Raw genomic sequence first — 16,260 nt, 5'->3', positions numbered from 1 at the left:
TAAAAAAGCCAGGCTGGAGTTTGCCAAAACTTACCTGAAAAATCCTAAAACGTTTTGGAAGAATGTTCTCTGGTCAGATGAGACAAAAGTAGAGCTTTTTGGGCAAAGGCATCGACATAGAGTTTACAGGAGAAAAAAAGGCATTCAAAGAAAAGAACAAGGTCCCTACAGTCAAACATGGCGGAGGTTCCCTGATGTTTTGGGGTTGCTTTGCTGCCTCTGGCACTGGACTGCTTGACCGTGTGCATGGTATTATGAAGTCTGAAGACTACCAACAAATTTTGCAGCATAATGTAGGGCCCAGTGTGAGAAAGCTGGCACTCCCTCAGAGGTCATGGGTCTTCCAGCAGGACAATGACCCAAAACACACTTCAAAAAGCACTAGAAAATGGTTTGAGAGAAAGCACTGGAGATTTCTAAGGTGGCCATCAATGAGTCCAGACCTGAATCCCATAGAACACCTGTGGAGAGATCTAAAAATGGCAGTTTGGAGAAGGCACCTTTCAAATATCAGGGACCTGGAGCAGTTTGCCAAAGAACAATGGTCTAAAATTCCAGCAGAGCATTGTAAGAAACTCATTGATGGTTACCGGAAACGGTTGGTCGCAGTTATTTTGGCTAAAGGTTGTGCAACCAAGTATTAGGCTGAGGGTGCCAATACTTTTGTCTGGCCCATTTTTGGAGTTTTGTGTGAAATGATCAATGTTTTGCTTTTTGCTTAATTCTCTTTTGTGTTTTTTCATTTAATACAAATTAAATGAAGATAATAATACCAAAGAATTTGTGTTTGCAATCATTTTCAGGAAGAAACTGAGTATTATCTGCCAGAATTGCAGGGGTGTCAATACTTTTGGCCACAACTGTATAGGCCATGAAATGCTCTGAATTTTCTTGGGTGCAAAGAATGAGGATTGCATCAAATAGGGGATATGGGCATGGTGCTGCTGCTGGAGGTGGTGATGGTTTAGCTGCATTGTCGATCTGTACCTATGAAATGAAACACCTTCCTCTGGTGCACGCAGACGACTCGACTTTCTGCATAATTTCGTAGGCCCAAGAACTGTTAAATGAATGATAACACCAGAACAAGAAGAGGCTTTAGTTTGAATGGCTGAGAATGTTTCCAGTTTCTTTGCTTTGTCTTCCACCCGGTCCCCTGCTGAAAGCGAAGCGTTTGCACCGGCGGCCCATGGGCATCTATCTTCCACCTCACCTCTTTGCAAATCGGGCAAAATGAGGCAAGCAGTCTGAGCCCCAAGTCATGCAGCAGTCACTTTGACTTTTTCATGACTCCGCTGGCTGTGGTTCCGTGGGCCATCCACTTGTCCCTGCGCCACAAGTGGAAGAGATTTAATGCAGTAATGCGTAGCCACATGTTCTATTTGAGGAGTATGTGGGAGGGGTAGTGCAAACAGTCAGCAGACCACCGCTGCACATCTCTGTTCATGCTCAGGCTGTATATAGAGAGGCTATGTGTGGCTCATGCTGTACATGGGGAGGCTATGTGGGGCTCATGCTGTACATAGGGAGGCTGTGTGGGGCTCATGCTGTACATGGGGAGGCTATGGGGATATCATGCTGCACATGGTGAGGCTATGGGAAGGCTGTATATTGTCATGCAATATATGGGGTGGCTGTGGGGCTCAGTCAGTATATAGGGAGGCTGTGGGGGCCTCATGCAGTATATGGGAGGCTGTGTGGGGCATCATTCAGTGTGTGCAGAGACTGTAGGACTCATGCTGTATATAAGAAGGCTGTGTGGGGCTCATGCTGTTTATGGGGAGGTTGTGTGAGCCTCATACAGTATATGGGGAAACTGGAGCTCATGCAGTACATGGGGAGGCTGTGTGGGGCTCATGCTGTATATAGGGAGGCTGTGTGGGGCTCAAACCATATATGGGGAGGCTGTGTGGGACTCAAGCCATATATGGGGAGGCTGTGTGGGGCTCATGCCTTATATGGGGAGGCTGTGTGGGTCTTATGCCATATATAGGGAGGCTGTGTGGGATTCATACCGTATATAGGGAGGCTGTGTGGGGCTCATGCCGTATATAGGGAGGCTGTGTGGGGTTCATGCCGTATATAGGGAGGCTGTGTGGGGTTCATGCCGTATATAGGGAGGCTGTGTGGGGCTCATGCCATATATAGGGAGTCTGTGTGGGGTTCATGCCGTATATAGGGAGGCTGTGTGGGGTTCGTACCGTATATAGGGAGACTGTGTGGGGCTCATGCCGTATATAGGGAGGCTGTGTGGGGCTCATGCCGTATATAGGGAGGCTGTGTGGGGCTCATGCCGTATATAGGGAGGCTGTGGGGTTCATGCCGTATATAGGGAGGCTGTGTGGGGCTCATGCCGTATATAGGGAGGCTGTGTGGGGCTCATGCCGCATTTGTAGTAGGCTGTGTGAGGCTCATGCTGTGTGTAAGGGGCTGTGGGGAGGTTCAAAGGTATATAGGGGGGGTGTCAGCATACTTAATTATGTTCAATATTAAGTGATACAATTAATATTGAGTAGAATTAATTTCAAGCTATTACTTCGGCCCTCCACAGCAGTCATGGTCTCTCATGTGGCCCCTCGGGAAAATTAATTGCCCACCCCTGGTCTAAACAGTCCATAGACCTCAACTCAATCAAACACTTGTGGGTAGAATTGAAGAAAAAAACTATACATACCCAAGTGAGTCGGCCAGTATGCACAAACTTTGGAAACGTGTAGAAGAGACCTGAGATCAAAGTTCGTTCAACATGTTTGAATCTGATCGAGAGCATGCCCAGAAGGCTTCAGACAGTGTTGAAAGCCAGTGGTGGATTTACAAAATACTAACAAAATAATACAATTAAAATTTATATCTTTAGGAGCAAAACAGTAACAATGCAGTGATATGACAAGAATCTGCATTACTAATCATATGATAAATAGTCAAATTTAAGTATGAGATACCCAAGATGATTGTCTATAAAATGTGGCAGTCTCAAGTTCAAAGCAGACGTGGATAAGGAGATATGGAGCCTAAAAGTCAAAAGTTCAAAACATTGTTACCCTTTTGCTCTTCAGTATAAATAGATAGAAATATGTACGTGAGCTATATAATCAGTGATTTTGTCTGTACCTTACTGTACATGTATTTAGCTAATTAGTAATAATAATAAAAGAAATTTAAATGGGGTGGGGCCCCTCTCATTTCTTTTAACCAGCTGAGGGAAAGCAGACAGCTGGGGGCTGGTGTTATTTTTCTGGGAAGGGGTCATTATCCATGGATCTTTCTAGCTTATTAATAACAGCTCTCAGCTGTCTGCGTAGAATTATTCCCACTTGCCACCGCACCAGGGCAAGTTGGAAGAGCCGAGGCTAAACAACAAAATTGGAGCATCTAAAGGATGTGCCATTTCTGGGGCAGCTGAGGGCTGCTGTCTGGGAGGGGGGCAGTATCCATGGCCCCTACCCAGCCTATTAATATCAGCCCACAGCTGTTTGTTTAGCCTTTTCTGGTTATTAAAATTTGTTGTTGCACAAAACTTTTTCAACTTTTAACGTTTTCACCCAAGTTTCACCCTGCTCTGTCAAAATGGATAGAGCTGGTGCAGTACAGGGTATGACAGGGACGTGATGCCACAGCTTATCTAATTCTTGACAAGCTGTGGCATTCCTTATTCCAAAAATCTTACTCTAGTCTGACTCCAGTCCAATCCCAGTTCCTGATTTATAAGGAGGCATGCGCCTCTTAATGAATCGGGAGAGTCTGACTCCCAGCACGCCCCCTCATCAAAACTGGCATGAACATCACTGCCCAGGAGTATGCATAACTCATACTTGTGGTCACACGACCGCTGCTCCCGGCACCAGCAGTGTAGAATCCTTACAGTGTGCAGTACGAGTGTTGTGATTATTCACAAGTCTGCAGTCACATAGAGTGACTGCAGACTTGTAATTTTAGACCAGACAACCCCTTAATGTTGATTTATCTTATTGGGGCGTATTACTTGTAATAGAGTAGGCCCCCTGATTACGATACCCTCCATTTGCCAGAACTACTGAAGGCGATATGTGCCGTCTCTGCAGCCAGCCCTGGTGATAATAGCTGATTGCTTATGAGTTCTCATTTGTAGAAAGAAAGTAAATGAAGCAATGTTTCCAGGATCAAATTATTGCATAACATTTGAGTAAATAAGCCTAAAAATATAGCATTTTATATAAAACTAAAAGAAGGCATGCTAAGGGTAGCCTTGCAACAATATATACTGTATATTTATTCATTTTACTACTTGTATTCTCACAAAAAATGGCATGGAAGACTTTCCCTCACTTCAGATTCACACCTATATTATGTGATGCTGCATTTGCATAACTATGTTGCAGATATGTTACAAAAACAACTGTGTTCCACAAATAACATTGCTTATTTCTTTACACGTTAGGCCTAATGTATAAAATCGATCGCAGGCAAAATTAGAAGTTGCCCATAGCAACCAATCACATGGCTGCTTTCATTTTCTAAAGCAACATGAAAACAAGAAGGCTGAATACTGATTGGTTGCAACTGCCTTGAGGCTCCTACTTCCCTTGCACTGGTTGTTGTTTATGAGGCTTACTACTTGCCTCTGAGCCAGATGAACCATGGATTCACTGAAAGGTTCACAAATGCAATTATGCCTTTGAAAACAGACTTATAATCTTTTTTTTTTTAAGTAAAATGTGATCATCCCTCCTCAAGGGTGGTGTGACGGTTCAACTCACGTTGCGGTACAAGGAGGTAGGAAAATAGGAACAGTATATCTTTAAATCTTGGGTCGGTTTATTAGTATTTGGCATAGACCAACACGAGGGAAAATAAACTCAGCCTTCCAGGCTAAAACAGAAAGACAACAAAGAAAAACAAAAACGCTACAACACAGTCCATACGTTGCAGGTGGCATCCCGCTCTAGAGCACCACAGGTTCAGTCGGTCCTCTACAAGACACAAAGCCACTGGAGACTCCTCTCTCCAGTCTTTCTGAACCCAGACTGCCTGTAGTGACCACATGGTCATGACATCACACAGGTCCTGGAAGCTCTGCAAGTAGAGATAAAGTGGACCTCCTCCCACCCGTTCTCTGAAGGTCCACATGATGTAACCAGCCCTTTATGCAACTTTACCCTCATGACACGTAGTGTGATGGAGGAAAATCCTCTGGTTTCATACCACAGACGCCAGCGCAGTGACACATACCTCCCCTCTATTACCTTACCAGTGACTTTGTCACAGTGGACATAGGCAGAAGATGGCTCATGTGCAAGAACAATAGAAGGGCTCTTTCCAATCCAATATCTCATCATACTCCACAGTGCCACCTACCTTTGAGGTAGGTGTGTCCCCCTTAGCTTTCAGCCACTGTGTCATTGCACAGTTGGCACCAATGATATGTCCACTCCTTTCCCAACCCGGCCCCACTGATAGCTCTGGTGGCATATATTGTACACCAATGTTCATATACCAAAAGCTTGGTCCCGTGGCAATAAGTTTTGGAGCACATGTGAAAAATCTTTGAAAAATAAGCTGAATCTAAAAACTTTCTTGTAACCTAAACAGAAACGTGTTATGTTCTTTTCATCAGTCTTCCGGAAATGAACTACGTGGGGCAGCTAGCAGGCTCTGTACTGGGCAGAGTGCGAGACCTCTATAACGGAGTAAATCCAGCAACATTATCCGGTTCTATTGACGTGGTGGTGGTCCGACAACCTGATGGCTCTTTTCGATCTTCACCTTTCCATGTGCGATTTGGAAAACTTGGCATACTGCGATCAACTGAGATGACTGTAAGTGTAGAGGAAGCACATAAAATGTATTTACAGGAAATGCTAGTTGACTTATGGGGATCTCCTCAAATTGACTGAGATATGGCCTCTTTAACAAGCGCACACACCAGTTAAATATTCTTTTCAATGTACTAATACAGGAGTGGGCAATTAATTTTCCTGAGGGGCCACATGAGATTGTGACAGTTGTGTAGGGCTGAACCAATGCGCTGAAATTAATTCTCCTTCCTCCCCTGCCCAGGAGATGTGATATAATGACCATGTTCCTGCATGGTCAGACACTACCAATTTATGCTGCCAGTATGTATTTAACGCTTTGCAATGCAGACAACTAAAACTGGCTAAACTGTCCTATTTTTGTAACATACCAATATTTACACTTGCTGATTTGTTTTCCCTGAAGGAGGTCCACAGCAAAAATGTAACATGGTAACAGCTAACACAGGAGAACATAGAACAGAATAAGCGAAAAAAGCAGGTAGACAAATTTTTGGTTTCCAGTAGCAACTAACTGTGTTTTGATTTTGCTTTCAAAATATATTATTGTAGGTGGACATAGAAGTCAATGGAGAGCCAGTAGATCTACCAATGAGACTTGGTGAAAATGGGGAAGCTTTCTTCATCCAAGATGTGGAGGAGAATGATGTAAGTATATGATCAAGTCTGCTTAAATAATTTTGTACATATTACTAACCAGTGTGTCTACTTAAAGAGATGTTCTAATGTCATGATATTGGTATAGTTAGTTAAACAGCATAAAAATAAGCAAGTTTGCAATTGACTTGTTTTTTCTATCTTCTTTTGTTCCCTTACAATTAGAGCTTTTACATAGTTTATAGTTTGTTGCCAATGAGATTGGCCACCAAAGCCTAGCCTAGTGTGTGTGATAGCTAGATTTCAGACTGAGGATTTATCTCCTAAAATACCAGTAACCTCTCTCCTGCTCATTGGTTTCTACACAACAGCTAGCTTCTCACCTCCCTCTCCCAGTCGGCCTGCAAAATCAAAATCCTGATGGGTCATTTTCAGTGGAGCCCTGCACTTGCTCAAAGCCTCTGTTATATCCATATGCAAAATTAGAGATAACAGTGTACACTTCGGAACAAGCACCGATAGACAGTTAATGTGTCATAGTAGCATAAGCTCAGCAGAAATGAACTGACCAACTCAAGGGGAGTGCCCTTTCCCCCAACAACAACGAAGTGAGAAGCCTGCAGAGTTGGTTGCTGCCTAATTCACAACTTGAAAATAACACTTTAAGTTCAGGATTAGAGATGAGAGAACCTTTCAAGGTTCGGTTCAGCGAACATGCCAATGTTCGACTAACAGTTCGACTAACATATCCCAGCCCCATTGAATTCAGTGGGAATTCAGTGGGAGGCAAAACCAAACGCATAGACAAGACCTTCAGGGGGCCAAAAACCTGCCAAAACAGCTCAAATTAGGGGCAGACACCAGGAAAAGTGGCATCAATTGAACCATCAATTGTGCTATAAATAAATAATTTTAAAAATATACGTGGATTCCCCTGTATTTTTGATAACCAGCCAGGCCAGGGGTTGGTATTCTCAGGTCATGGTTATTCCCCCAAGCATAAAAATAGTAGCCCGCAGCCACCCAAAAAATAGATGCGCCTATTCTGGAGCTTTGCCCAGCTCTTCCCACTTGCCCTGTGGTGGTGGCATGTGGGTTCATATTTATGGAGTTGATGTCACCTTTGTATTATTTGATGACATCAAGGCCATGGTTTAGTAATGGAAAGGTGTATATAAGACCCCTATCCATAAACACACACACAGAATAAAGTCCTTTAATTGAAAGAATGAAACAGACTCCTTTAATAAATCTAAATTAAACCATACTCATGTCATCGTCCAGTCCACAGAAGCCATGGTCTCCTGTAAAATAATTAAAATAATGAACAACAGTGTTCCTTACCTGTCCGCCGAGAAGATAATAATCCTTTTGTCCAGTGACAGGTCTAGCTCTGCTACATCTAGATGGCAGGCTGCATTGCTGCATGATGCTACTATATAACCTGTCATGCAGCAGAGACACTGAGCAGTGGTAGCATGCGCTGCTCAGTGTCTCTGCTGCATGACAGGTTGTATAGTCGTGGTGAACTCACTGACTTTTATTCATTCTGCTGAGGTCACAGCAGTTCACGGTCCCAGCTGGGAATGAAGCCACAGTGATCCATGGTAATCTCAATGATGTCACCGCTAGTCATTGATGCTGAGCTCACAGCAGCTCATTCTTCAGTGGTTCTCAGCCTGGACGGTCACATCTTGGCTATTCATCCCAGACATGGATACGGCATGGGACAGAACGACGGACAGGCGAGGGAAATGGTTGTGTTTTTATTTTTGTTTTATTACAGGAGACGAGGGCTTCACTGGGTTGGCCTTTAGTTGCGTGTAACTGTGATTGTTATTTTTAAATAAAATTGGAAAAGTGTGTTTTGTTTTTATTTCAAATAAAGGACTTTATTATGGTTGTGTATTTATTTACAGTATAACCATAGGATTAGTAATGGATAGGTGTCTTATAGACGCCTCTCCATTACTAAGAGTGGGCTTGATGTCATCAGACAATACAAAGGTGACATAAAACCCACAAATATGAACCCCACATGCCACCGCCACAGGGCAAGTAGGAAGAGCCGGGCAAAGCGCCAGAATTGGCATATTTAATAGATGCCCCTTTTATGGGTTCGCTGTGGGCTGCTATTTTTAGGCTGGGGGGCAATATCCATGGCCACTTACCAGTCTGAGAACACCAGCTACCTGCTTTAGCTTGGCTGGTTGTCAAAAATGGGGGGAATCCCAAACCATTTTTTAGAAATTATTTAAACAATTAAAAATAGGTAGTGTGGCCTCCTCTATTCTTGATAACCAGCCTTTCTGAAGCTGACAGCTGAGGGTTGAAGCCCGCCGCTGTCAGTTTTGCCTGGCTTGTGATCAAAAATACAAGGGAACCCCACATTTTTTTTCTATTTATTTAGAGTGCAAGTGGCGGCTGATGAATACTCCCATCAGCCTCCGCCTGCTCTTCTTGTTAACAATTAAATACAACTCTCAACATTGACGGTGATGTGAGAGGTCTGCACTTCAGCACCTGGCGCCAGGGAACAACATGGACAGTACCGCTGATTCCCAGGCATCGGTACGTGTTGCACAGAGGACACATGGATATCATTTGTATGTCATCAGTGTGCACGTTTGCGGGAAGGTTTTGCGGCCTGTGCTGCTACAGGAAACACCGACATCTGAAAGAACCCTTAGGGAGCACAATCTTTTACCGAACTTTGACCGACTTTTGCCAATTTTTAGGAAAAAAGCTTGTGAATCCGAACACAAATCAAAATGTGCAACGATTGTGCCGAATTTAAGATTGGCAAACGTTTTTAGTTTTGATCATTGGCTATATAGTCAGTTGACTAGATACATGGAGCCTGATACATCAAAGTTTCTATGCCAGAATTCAAGTGTAAAACATCTTGAAATGAGAAATTTATTTCTCAACTTTAAGTTTTGAAAAAATGTTCCGACTTGTGCTGTTTTCACAACAGTTCCGGACAGCTTCGCCAAAGTGGGTGGAGCTGGGACCCAGCCTAATCGCAAATTGATCAGAAGTTACGCCAGATAAGTGGTGTAACTTACACCTGAAATGTTACTCCATTCTCTGACTTAAGTAACATTTTTGGTGGTGGTTCAAGCTAGTTGCAAGATGCACCTAATTAATTAAATGGCATGCGCCTCTAAATGAATTTAGCACATCTTACCTCTCATTCTTAATGAATTGGGCTTATAGATTAGTCTTGTATGAATATCACTGCAGGTGCTATATAGGTGTTAAAATTAAACTTTTGCATCCAAAGCCACTAATCATAGGACACCCTTGTGCACTCAGAGTACTAAAGAAACACATAAAATGTGGTATATTCTATAAACAGATCTGTTTATTTGTTTTGTATAACAGGATTTCACATTTATTACAAAGTGAATATATAAATCAAGCAACAAATACTTTACATTTCACATTTGCTCACTATCAGACAATAGAGCTTTATTTTATTTGAGGTGAACAGGGATAGTGAGTAACTAAGTTCCTTTTTGTTAATTTTAAAGGTGCCTGAACCCTCCATCATTTCTCCTCACCCACCTCCGGACACTCCCCCCCACTATGTTAGTAATGAAATACCTGAACCTTCTCCAGCTTTCCAATCTCCTTTGCCTTTCATTGATAGCCCAACTAGAAGGCGAAACTGGAGCAGGAGAGTAATAAGTAATAGAACTGAGGAGACTTCTGAAAAATCTGAAAACACAATGCTTCCCATGTGGTAAGTGTTATATTTATGCGATTTAGCGTGAGCTATCCTTATGTGCCTATATTCTTGGTTGCTTTACTATGTTTTCTGGAGGACTCCTCCATCACATTTTCATGTGCCTTAATAGGAATATGGATAAAGCTATGTTCACACGGTGCGTTTCTGCTTCATTTTTTTGTAATACAAATTTTATGCTGTGTTTCACATTACCAGCAAAAGCTGTGACATTTCAGAAATCTCATGCACACACATTATTTTTTTTGCCTGTCTGAATTGGAAAACTGTGCAAAATGTCACTTCTTTCAGCACTTTTGCAGGTTTTTTTCACCCATAGAAAGCAATGAGTAGTGCAAAAACGCAGCAAAAAATGCAGGTATCAGGTTTTGCTTTGTTTTTGGTACAAAAACCTACGGAACTTGCATCATGTTTTTTTTAACACTAAATTTTATCATCATTCACAAGAAACAATAAAAAAACAGCAAAACCTGCTTTTGTAAGCAGCTTCTTTACTGCCAAGAGAGCAGGTTTTGTCTGCAGAAAAAAATGCAGGAAAAACACATCATGCGAATATAGTCTAAGGCTATGTGAGGGGTGGCATTGCTGTGGACCGTAGAGACAAGCTGCCACTTTAAGAGACAGCACCCCCTTGGCTAGAGCAGTGGGATATTCTGCACTTCCCTGCTGTAAAGACTGTTTGGTTTCGTCTGCCAGACTAGAGAGGGGAGGGGCTGCTTTTCTGTGTTTAGGAGAGACCCGAGATTTCTGCAGGAAGGAGGTGTGCCTGCCTGGAGCTGTGAGGAAAAGAACGTTTAGTCTGCGACTGTGACTTTGTAAGCTATTCTGGGGATTAAAAGGTGGCTTTCCTGTCTTGCCGCGAGAAGCCACGAAGAAAAGACCAGAAAGGGATCCAGAGGAGGAATCTACCATTCCTAGGAGCATCATTGAACTTGCACACAAGGAAAAGATCACATTGCATAGAGCTTCCGGGAAAGACGTGCACACCATCTTGCAAAGCTTCAGGGGCCCCGGGAATGGACTGAGATACCAACGCTACTGTGAGTGTTAACCTCTTCTGTGCACATGCTAGGGTTTAGGATAGGCTGCAATAGATAGCTCACGGCAGCCGTGTGGCGAGGTTAGCAACGGCCAGATAGGTTATAGTTAGTGTAGCATCATACATTACTGTACTGTGTTGTCTTGCCACTTAGATAAATACACTGAGCTGTGATAGTTGGTGCTCCGTGCTGTTTGATGGCTCAGCTAGAGAATACTATCCTTGTAAATTGTCTGTTTTCATTGCATACCCCTATTTCTGCATTTTCCTATGCACTGCATTCCTTAACTGTAAATACATTAATCCTTTGTTGCTTGCACCTCATCTTGTGTACCGTAGTCTCCCTGCATTGTGGTGGTCCCCTGGCCATCGCTTCAAGTGGCACTGCGAGCAGGGCGACTGTCACCAAGATGCAGGCGGCAGCGGCGAGAGTGCTAGTGTTAGAGGGGATGCTGTGGGCATTGGAGGAACCCCTGCAAGGACACTCCCTATGGGCACCTTATTTAGTGTGCTTCCAAAATTTGACAGCAATATTATGCCCCTGTCTGATTGGGTGTCCCGGCTGAAAAGCACCCTGAAGATTTATAACATCAGCACAGACCTTGAAGTGGACATTGCTTTGACTTTCTTGGAGGGAGAGACCTGTAAAAACATCTGTCTGCAGCCGGAACTCACCCATAGTACCCTGAAGGAGCTAGTGAAATTCTTGGAAAAGATCTTCGGTGAAACTACTATCGTGGGATACCTTCATGCCAAATTTTTCTCTAGACTGCAACAGGAAGAAGAAGGGATCTCTCAGTATGCGACAGCACTGCAAGAAGTGTTGGCAGAAGTGCAGAGGAAAGAGACAGATGGGCTCAATGGCATGGGCTCCAAAGACCGGATACTCTGGGAGCAATTAATTCTGGGACTGCATAGCACATCCTTGAGGAGAGCACTGTCAGAACGGGTCCGTGCAGATTCGTCTCTTTCATTCCGTCAAATCCTGGCAGAAGCAGTGTCCCGAAGCAAGGAAGACAGTTACGCATCTGGTGTGATGCGTGTCCAGGGTGCCAATACCAGAGGAGACCAAAATCATCAGGAGGTGCTGGTCCAGGTAGTGCAAGACTTACAGCGGTTTCTTGTCAGTATGCAAGACAAATTAACCCGGATGGAGCAAAGAATGGAATTACAACAGTCTGACCCATCGCACAAATATAAACACTCTTCGGCCCGACCCATAAGGGATCAGTGGGTGCAGGCTCCCTCCCGTCGGAGATCGGAGACAAAAAGACAGGCTCGGGGTGCCCCTCGGTGGAGAGGAGGTATCCAATGCTGGGAATGTGGAGGACAAGGGCACCTTGCCAGAGACTGCTGAAATTATGCTCAAAGCCAGCCACAGCCACCGTTAAACTACCAACCTCCGCAGTAACGCGGCACTCTGCGGGAGAAGCAAGAAGAGAGGCTGCTCCTTATCACAATGAACACTTGATTGCTGGGAGTCCCATCCTGCATGCTGAATTTGAGGGTGTTCCAGTGGATTGCTTGATAGATAACAGGTCACAAGTGACAATGATGCCAGAATCATATTTCAAACTGCATTTTCAGGCCCTGGCTAAGCCAGAAAGGGAGACATTGATCCGGTTGCTTGCTGCCAATCAACAGCCGATCCCGGTCGCAGGAGTCATGTGGATGAATATTCAAATCTGTGGGCAAGAAGTAGGGAAAAAAGGGATCCTGCTAGTCCCTGAGCCCATCAAAGAAGATGTGCCTGTAGTACTGGGAAAGAATATCCTATGAGAACTCGATCAGATAATGTTCACCAAACGGGGACCCAGTTATTGGAAGAAGGCTGCCACACACAAGCCTACTCAAGAAGCCCTTCAGCGATTGATCCGCATCTGTGGGACGTAGAAGAGTGTGCCGTCTTATCAGGCAGTAGGGGTCATCAGGGCCCCTGGGAAGGAGTCTGTAATCCTGCCTCCCGAGCGAGAAAGTATATTACACCTTCCAGTGGGGACTCATCGCAACCTTGATGGGCTGGAGATAATACTTCAGCTTGTGGTAGGCGGAGGAGTGGACCAAGAAGTTATGATAGCTCATACGATAGCTGTGGTCCAGCGAGGACATGTCCCCATAAGAACTTTGAACGTGGGCCCCGGGGAGGTCACCTTGCCACGGGGACAGATCTGGCCCGGGTGTACCTACACAAGGGCAAAGTAATGAGTCAGAAGGAGATGTCTTTATTGCCGATCGAAGGTGCGGAGTGGACCCTGGCAGTTGCTGTGAGGCCCGAAGAGAAGCCATCCCCGGAGTGGAATGGGCGGGTCATCCTTGATCAAATGGAAGTGGATGTGAAGGCTCTTGGCCCTGAGCGTGTGTGGGCGATAGAAGCTATGCTGTGGGAAAATCAGGCCACATTCGCCCGTCACGGCTGTACCGATGCGATCACACACGAGATACCGACCGGGGACGCTCGTCCAATTCGAGAACAATACCGGCAAATCCCACCCAAAATGTACCAGGAGGTAAAGACATTACTGAGGCAGATGCTGGATTCAGGGGTAGTGCAGAGCAGTCAGAGCCCTTGGGCGGCCCTGGTGGTGCTCGTCAAGAAGAAGGATGGGACCATCCGGTTCTGTGTAGATTGCAGGAACCTCAATGCCTGCACTGTGCGAAACTCATATCCGATACCCCGCATTGAGGAATCCTTGATGGCGTTGGGGAAAGCCAAGTACTTCTCCACCTTGGACCTAGCAAGTGGATACTGGCAAGTGGCCGTGGCAAAGAAAGACAAGGAAAAAACTGCCTTCATCCTCCCTATGGGATTGTTCGAGTTTAACCGGATGCCCTTCGGGCTCTCCAATGCTCCGGGCACATTTCAACGACTGATGGAAAAGTGTTTGGGAGACTTAAACTTTGAGGCTACCCTGATCTACCTGGATGACATCATTGTGTTTTCTGCCTCGTTCAAAGACCATCTTGCCCGGCTTGGACAGGTACTCGGAAGACTGCGGGCTCATAACCTGAAGGTGAAGCCAAAGAAGAGCCACCTCTTCAAGAGAGAGATCAAGTACCTGGGCCACATAGTGCCACAAGATGGAGTTCTGCCTTCACCAGAAAAAGTGGCTGCTATTCAGAAGTGGCCAGTTCCTCGAACCGTGCGGGAAATCCAGGCCTTCCATGGACTCGCCAGGTACTACCGACGGTTTGTCAAAGATTCCGCAAAGGTGGCGGATCCTCTGAATGAACTGCTGAGGGGGACCGCCGGAGTGCCGAAGACCCAGTGCATCCCCTGGGACCAGAGGCAAGATGAGGCCTTCCAGGCTATAAAGAATGCTCTTACTTCACCCCCGATTTTGGCCTACGCAGATTTCGATCAACCTTTCCTGTTGTACACAGATGGTAGCCTTCATGGACTCGGTGCAGTACTTTCCCAAATACAGGATGGACATGAGAGAGTCATCGGATATGCCAGTAGGTCCCTGCGAGATAGTGAAAAAAAAACATAATTACAGCTCTTTCCGGTTAGAGCTCCTGGCCCTCATGTTTGCCATGACAGAGGAGTTTGTGGGCTTCCTGGCAGGGACCAAGATTCAAGTTCGAATGGACAATAATCCCCTGGCCCACCTTGAGAATGCTAACTTGAGGGCCTTAGAACAACGGTGGGTGGCTCGCCTGGCCAAGTTTGACTTTACCATCTGTTATCGCTCTGCTACCGAAAATGCAAATGCCGGTGGGGGATTTTGATGAACAACTCGAAGAGGAAGAAACCCCAAACTTCCGTAAGTTCAGGACCCCAGTGGTTGCGGTCCAGTCAAGTAGGGAGGCCTGCGCACTACCTCAATCTCTGAGGAGAACCATTGAAGAATGGGGAAATGTTCAAGATGAAGACGGAGGGCTGAGACAGATTAAATGTTGGGTAGCGCAGAAGCATAAGCCAGGCAAACAAGAGAGAGATAGTCTGGACGCTGAGATGAAGAGTGTCTTATACCAGTGGGATAGGCTGGAGGTGCGAGAATCGGTGCTATATCGCAAGAGACAACAGCCGAAAGATACTGAAGTAAGGTGACAGGTGGTCATCCCAGGAGGAATGGCCTAAGAAGTGGCTAAAGATGCCCACGAATTCGGAGCCCACTTCGGGTCCACAAAGACCTACCAGTGGTTACAGCGGCATGTGTACTGCCCCCAGTTGGAGTCCGTGGTAGAAGAGGTTTGCTGGCAATGTCGGGTATACTACCTCATTAAGAGTACTGAACAAAGGGCACCCATCCAGACCATACATACTAAGGAACCGCTAGAAGTCCTGATGATCGACTATCTCCTCGTGGGACACTCACCCCGGGGGCCACAGTACTGTTTGGTGATAACCAACCATTTCTCCAAGTTCGCTGTAGTCACCCCGACTAGAGATCAGACTGCCAAGTTGGCGGCACGGGCCATCTGTCAAGACTTCATCCCAGTGTATGGGTGTCCAAAGCGCATCCACTCTGACCAAGGTGCATGTTTCCAAGGCAAGGTGATGGAAGAACTGTACTGTTTGTATGGCATCGAGCAGTCCCGGACCACCCCTTACCATCCTCAAGGCAACGGAGCATGTGAACGCTTCAACCGGACCTTACTTCAAATACTGAGGACGTTGGAAGAGGACAAGAAGGCATGCAGGCCAGATTTCCTGCCAGAGTTGGTCTGGACCTACAACAATCGGGTCCATTCCACCACGGGTTACACCCCCTATCTGCTGCTGTTTTGGCTGTTCCAACTTCAATTCAATGAACTCTAAATAATAGGAGGTGCGTTTGCCGCCCGGGGCCGCCGTGCAGTAGGTGACAAGACCGCTGCTGGACAATGGCAGATTCGCCAGAGGGTGGTATACAACGCTCGGATTAGCATCACCCAAGGTGCTAGGAGCAGCTCTGTTTAGGGCACAGAGACGCCCTAGAGTAATTTGGAAATAAACGCTGGGCCTGTTCACATCACAGGGCCAGCCAGCGTGTGGCGTCACGGCCGCGAACGCCAAAAAGTGCTGCTGACTGCAGCGCAACGTAAACTGAAGTCGCTTAATGACAGTGCCGGAGAAGCTGGACACTGTCGGACGCTAG

General features: G+C 45.6%; 1 protein-coding gene across 8 annotated transcripts in view; it reads left to right on the top strand.

The window, feature by feature from the left end:
* LPIN3 (lipin 3) overlaps window positions 1-16,260 on the top strand; it is a 207,052-nt gene that overhangs the window by 111,006 nt on the left and 79,786 nt on the right. For all 8 annotated transcript variants that reach the window (XM_073555293.1, XM_073555290.1, XM_073555295.1 and 5 more), the window contains 3 exons: window positions 5,594-5,795; window positions 6,345-6,440; window positions 9,926-10,137. In XM_073555293.1, the coding sequence (XP_073411394.1) occupies window positions 5,604-5,795; window positions 6,345-6,440; window positions 9,926-10,137 (500 nt within the window). In that variant the 5' untranslated portion in view covers window positions 5,594-5,603. The remainder of the gene's footprint in view (window positions 1-5,593; window positions 5,796-6,344; window positions 6,441-9,925; window positions 10,138-16,260) is intronic.

This window comes from Dendrobates tinctorius, unplaced genomic scaffold (genome assembly GCF_039654945.1).
Source record: "Dendrobates tinctorius isolate UK_male_01 unplaced genomic scaffold, ASM3965494v1 ptg000223l, whole genome shotgun sequence".
Lineage (NCBI taxonomy): Eukaryota > Metazoa > Chordata > Amphibia > Anura > Dendrobatidae > Dendrobates > Dendrobates tinctorius.
The sequence above is the reverse complement of the archived record's forward strand: the minus strand, read 5'-3'. Positions and strand labels throughout refer to the sequence as shown.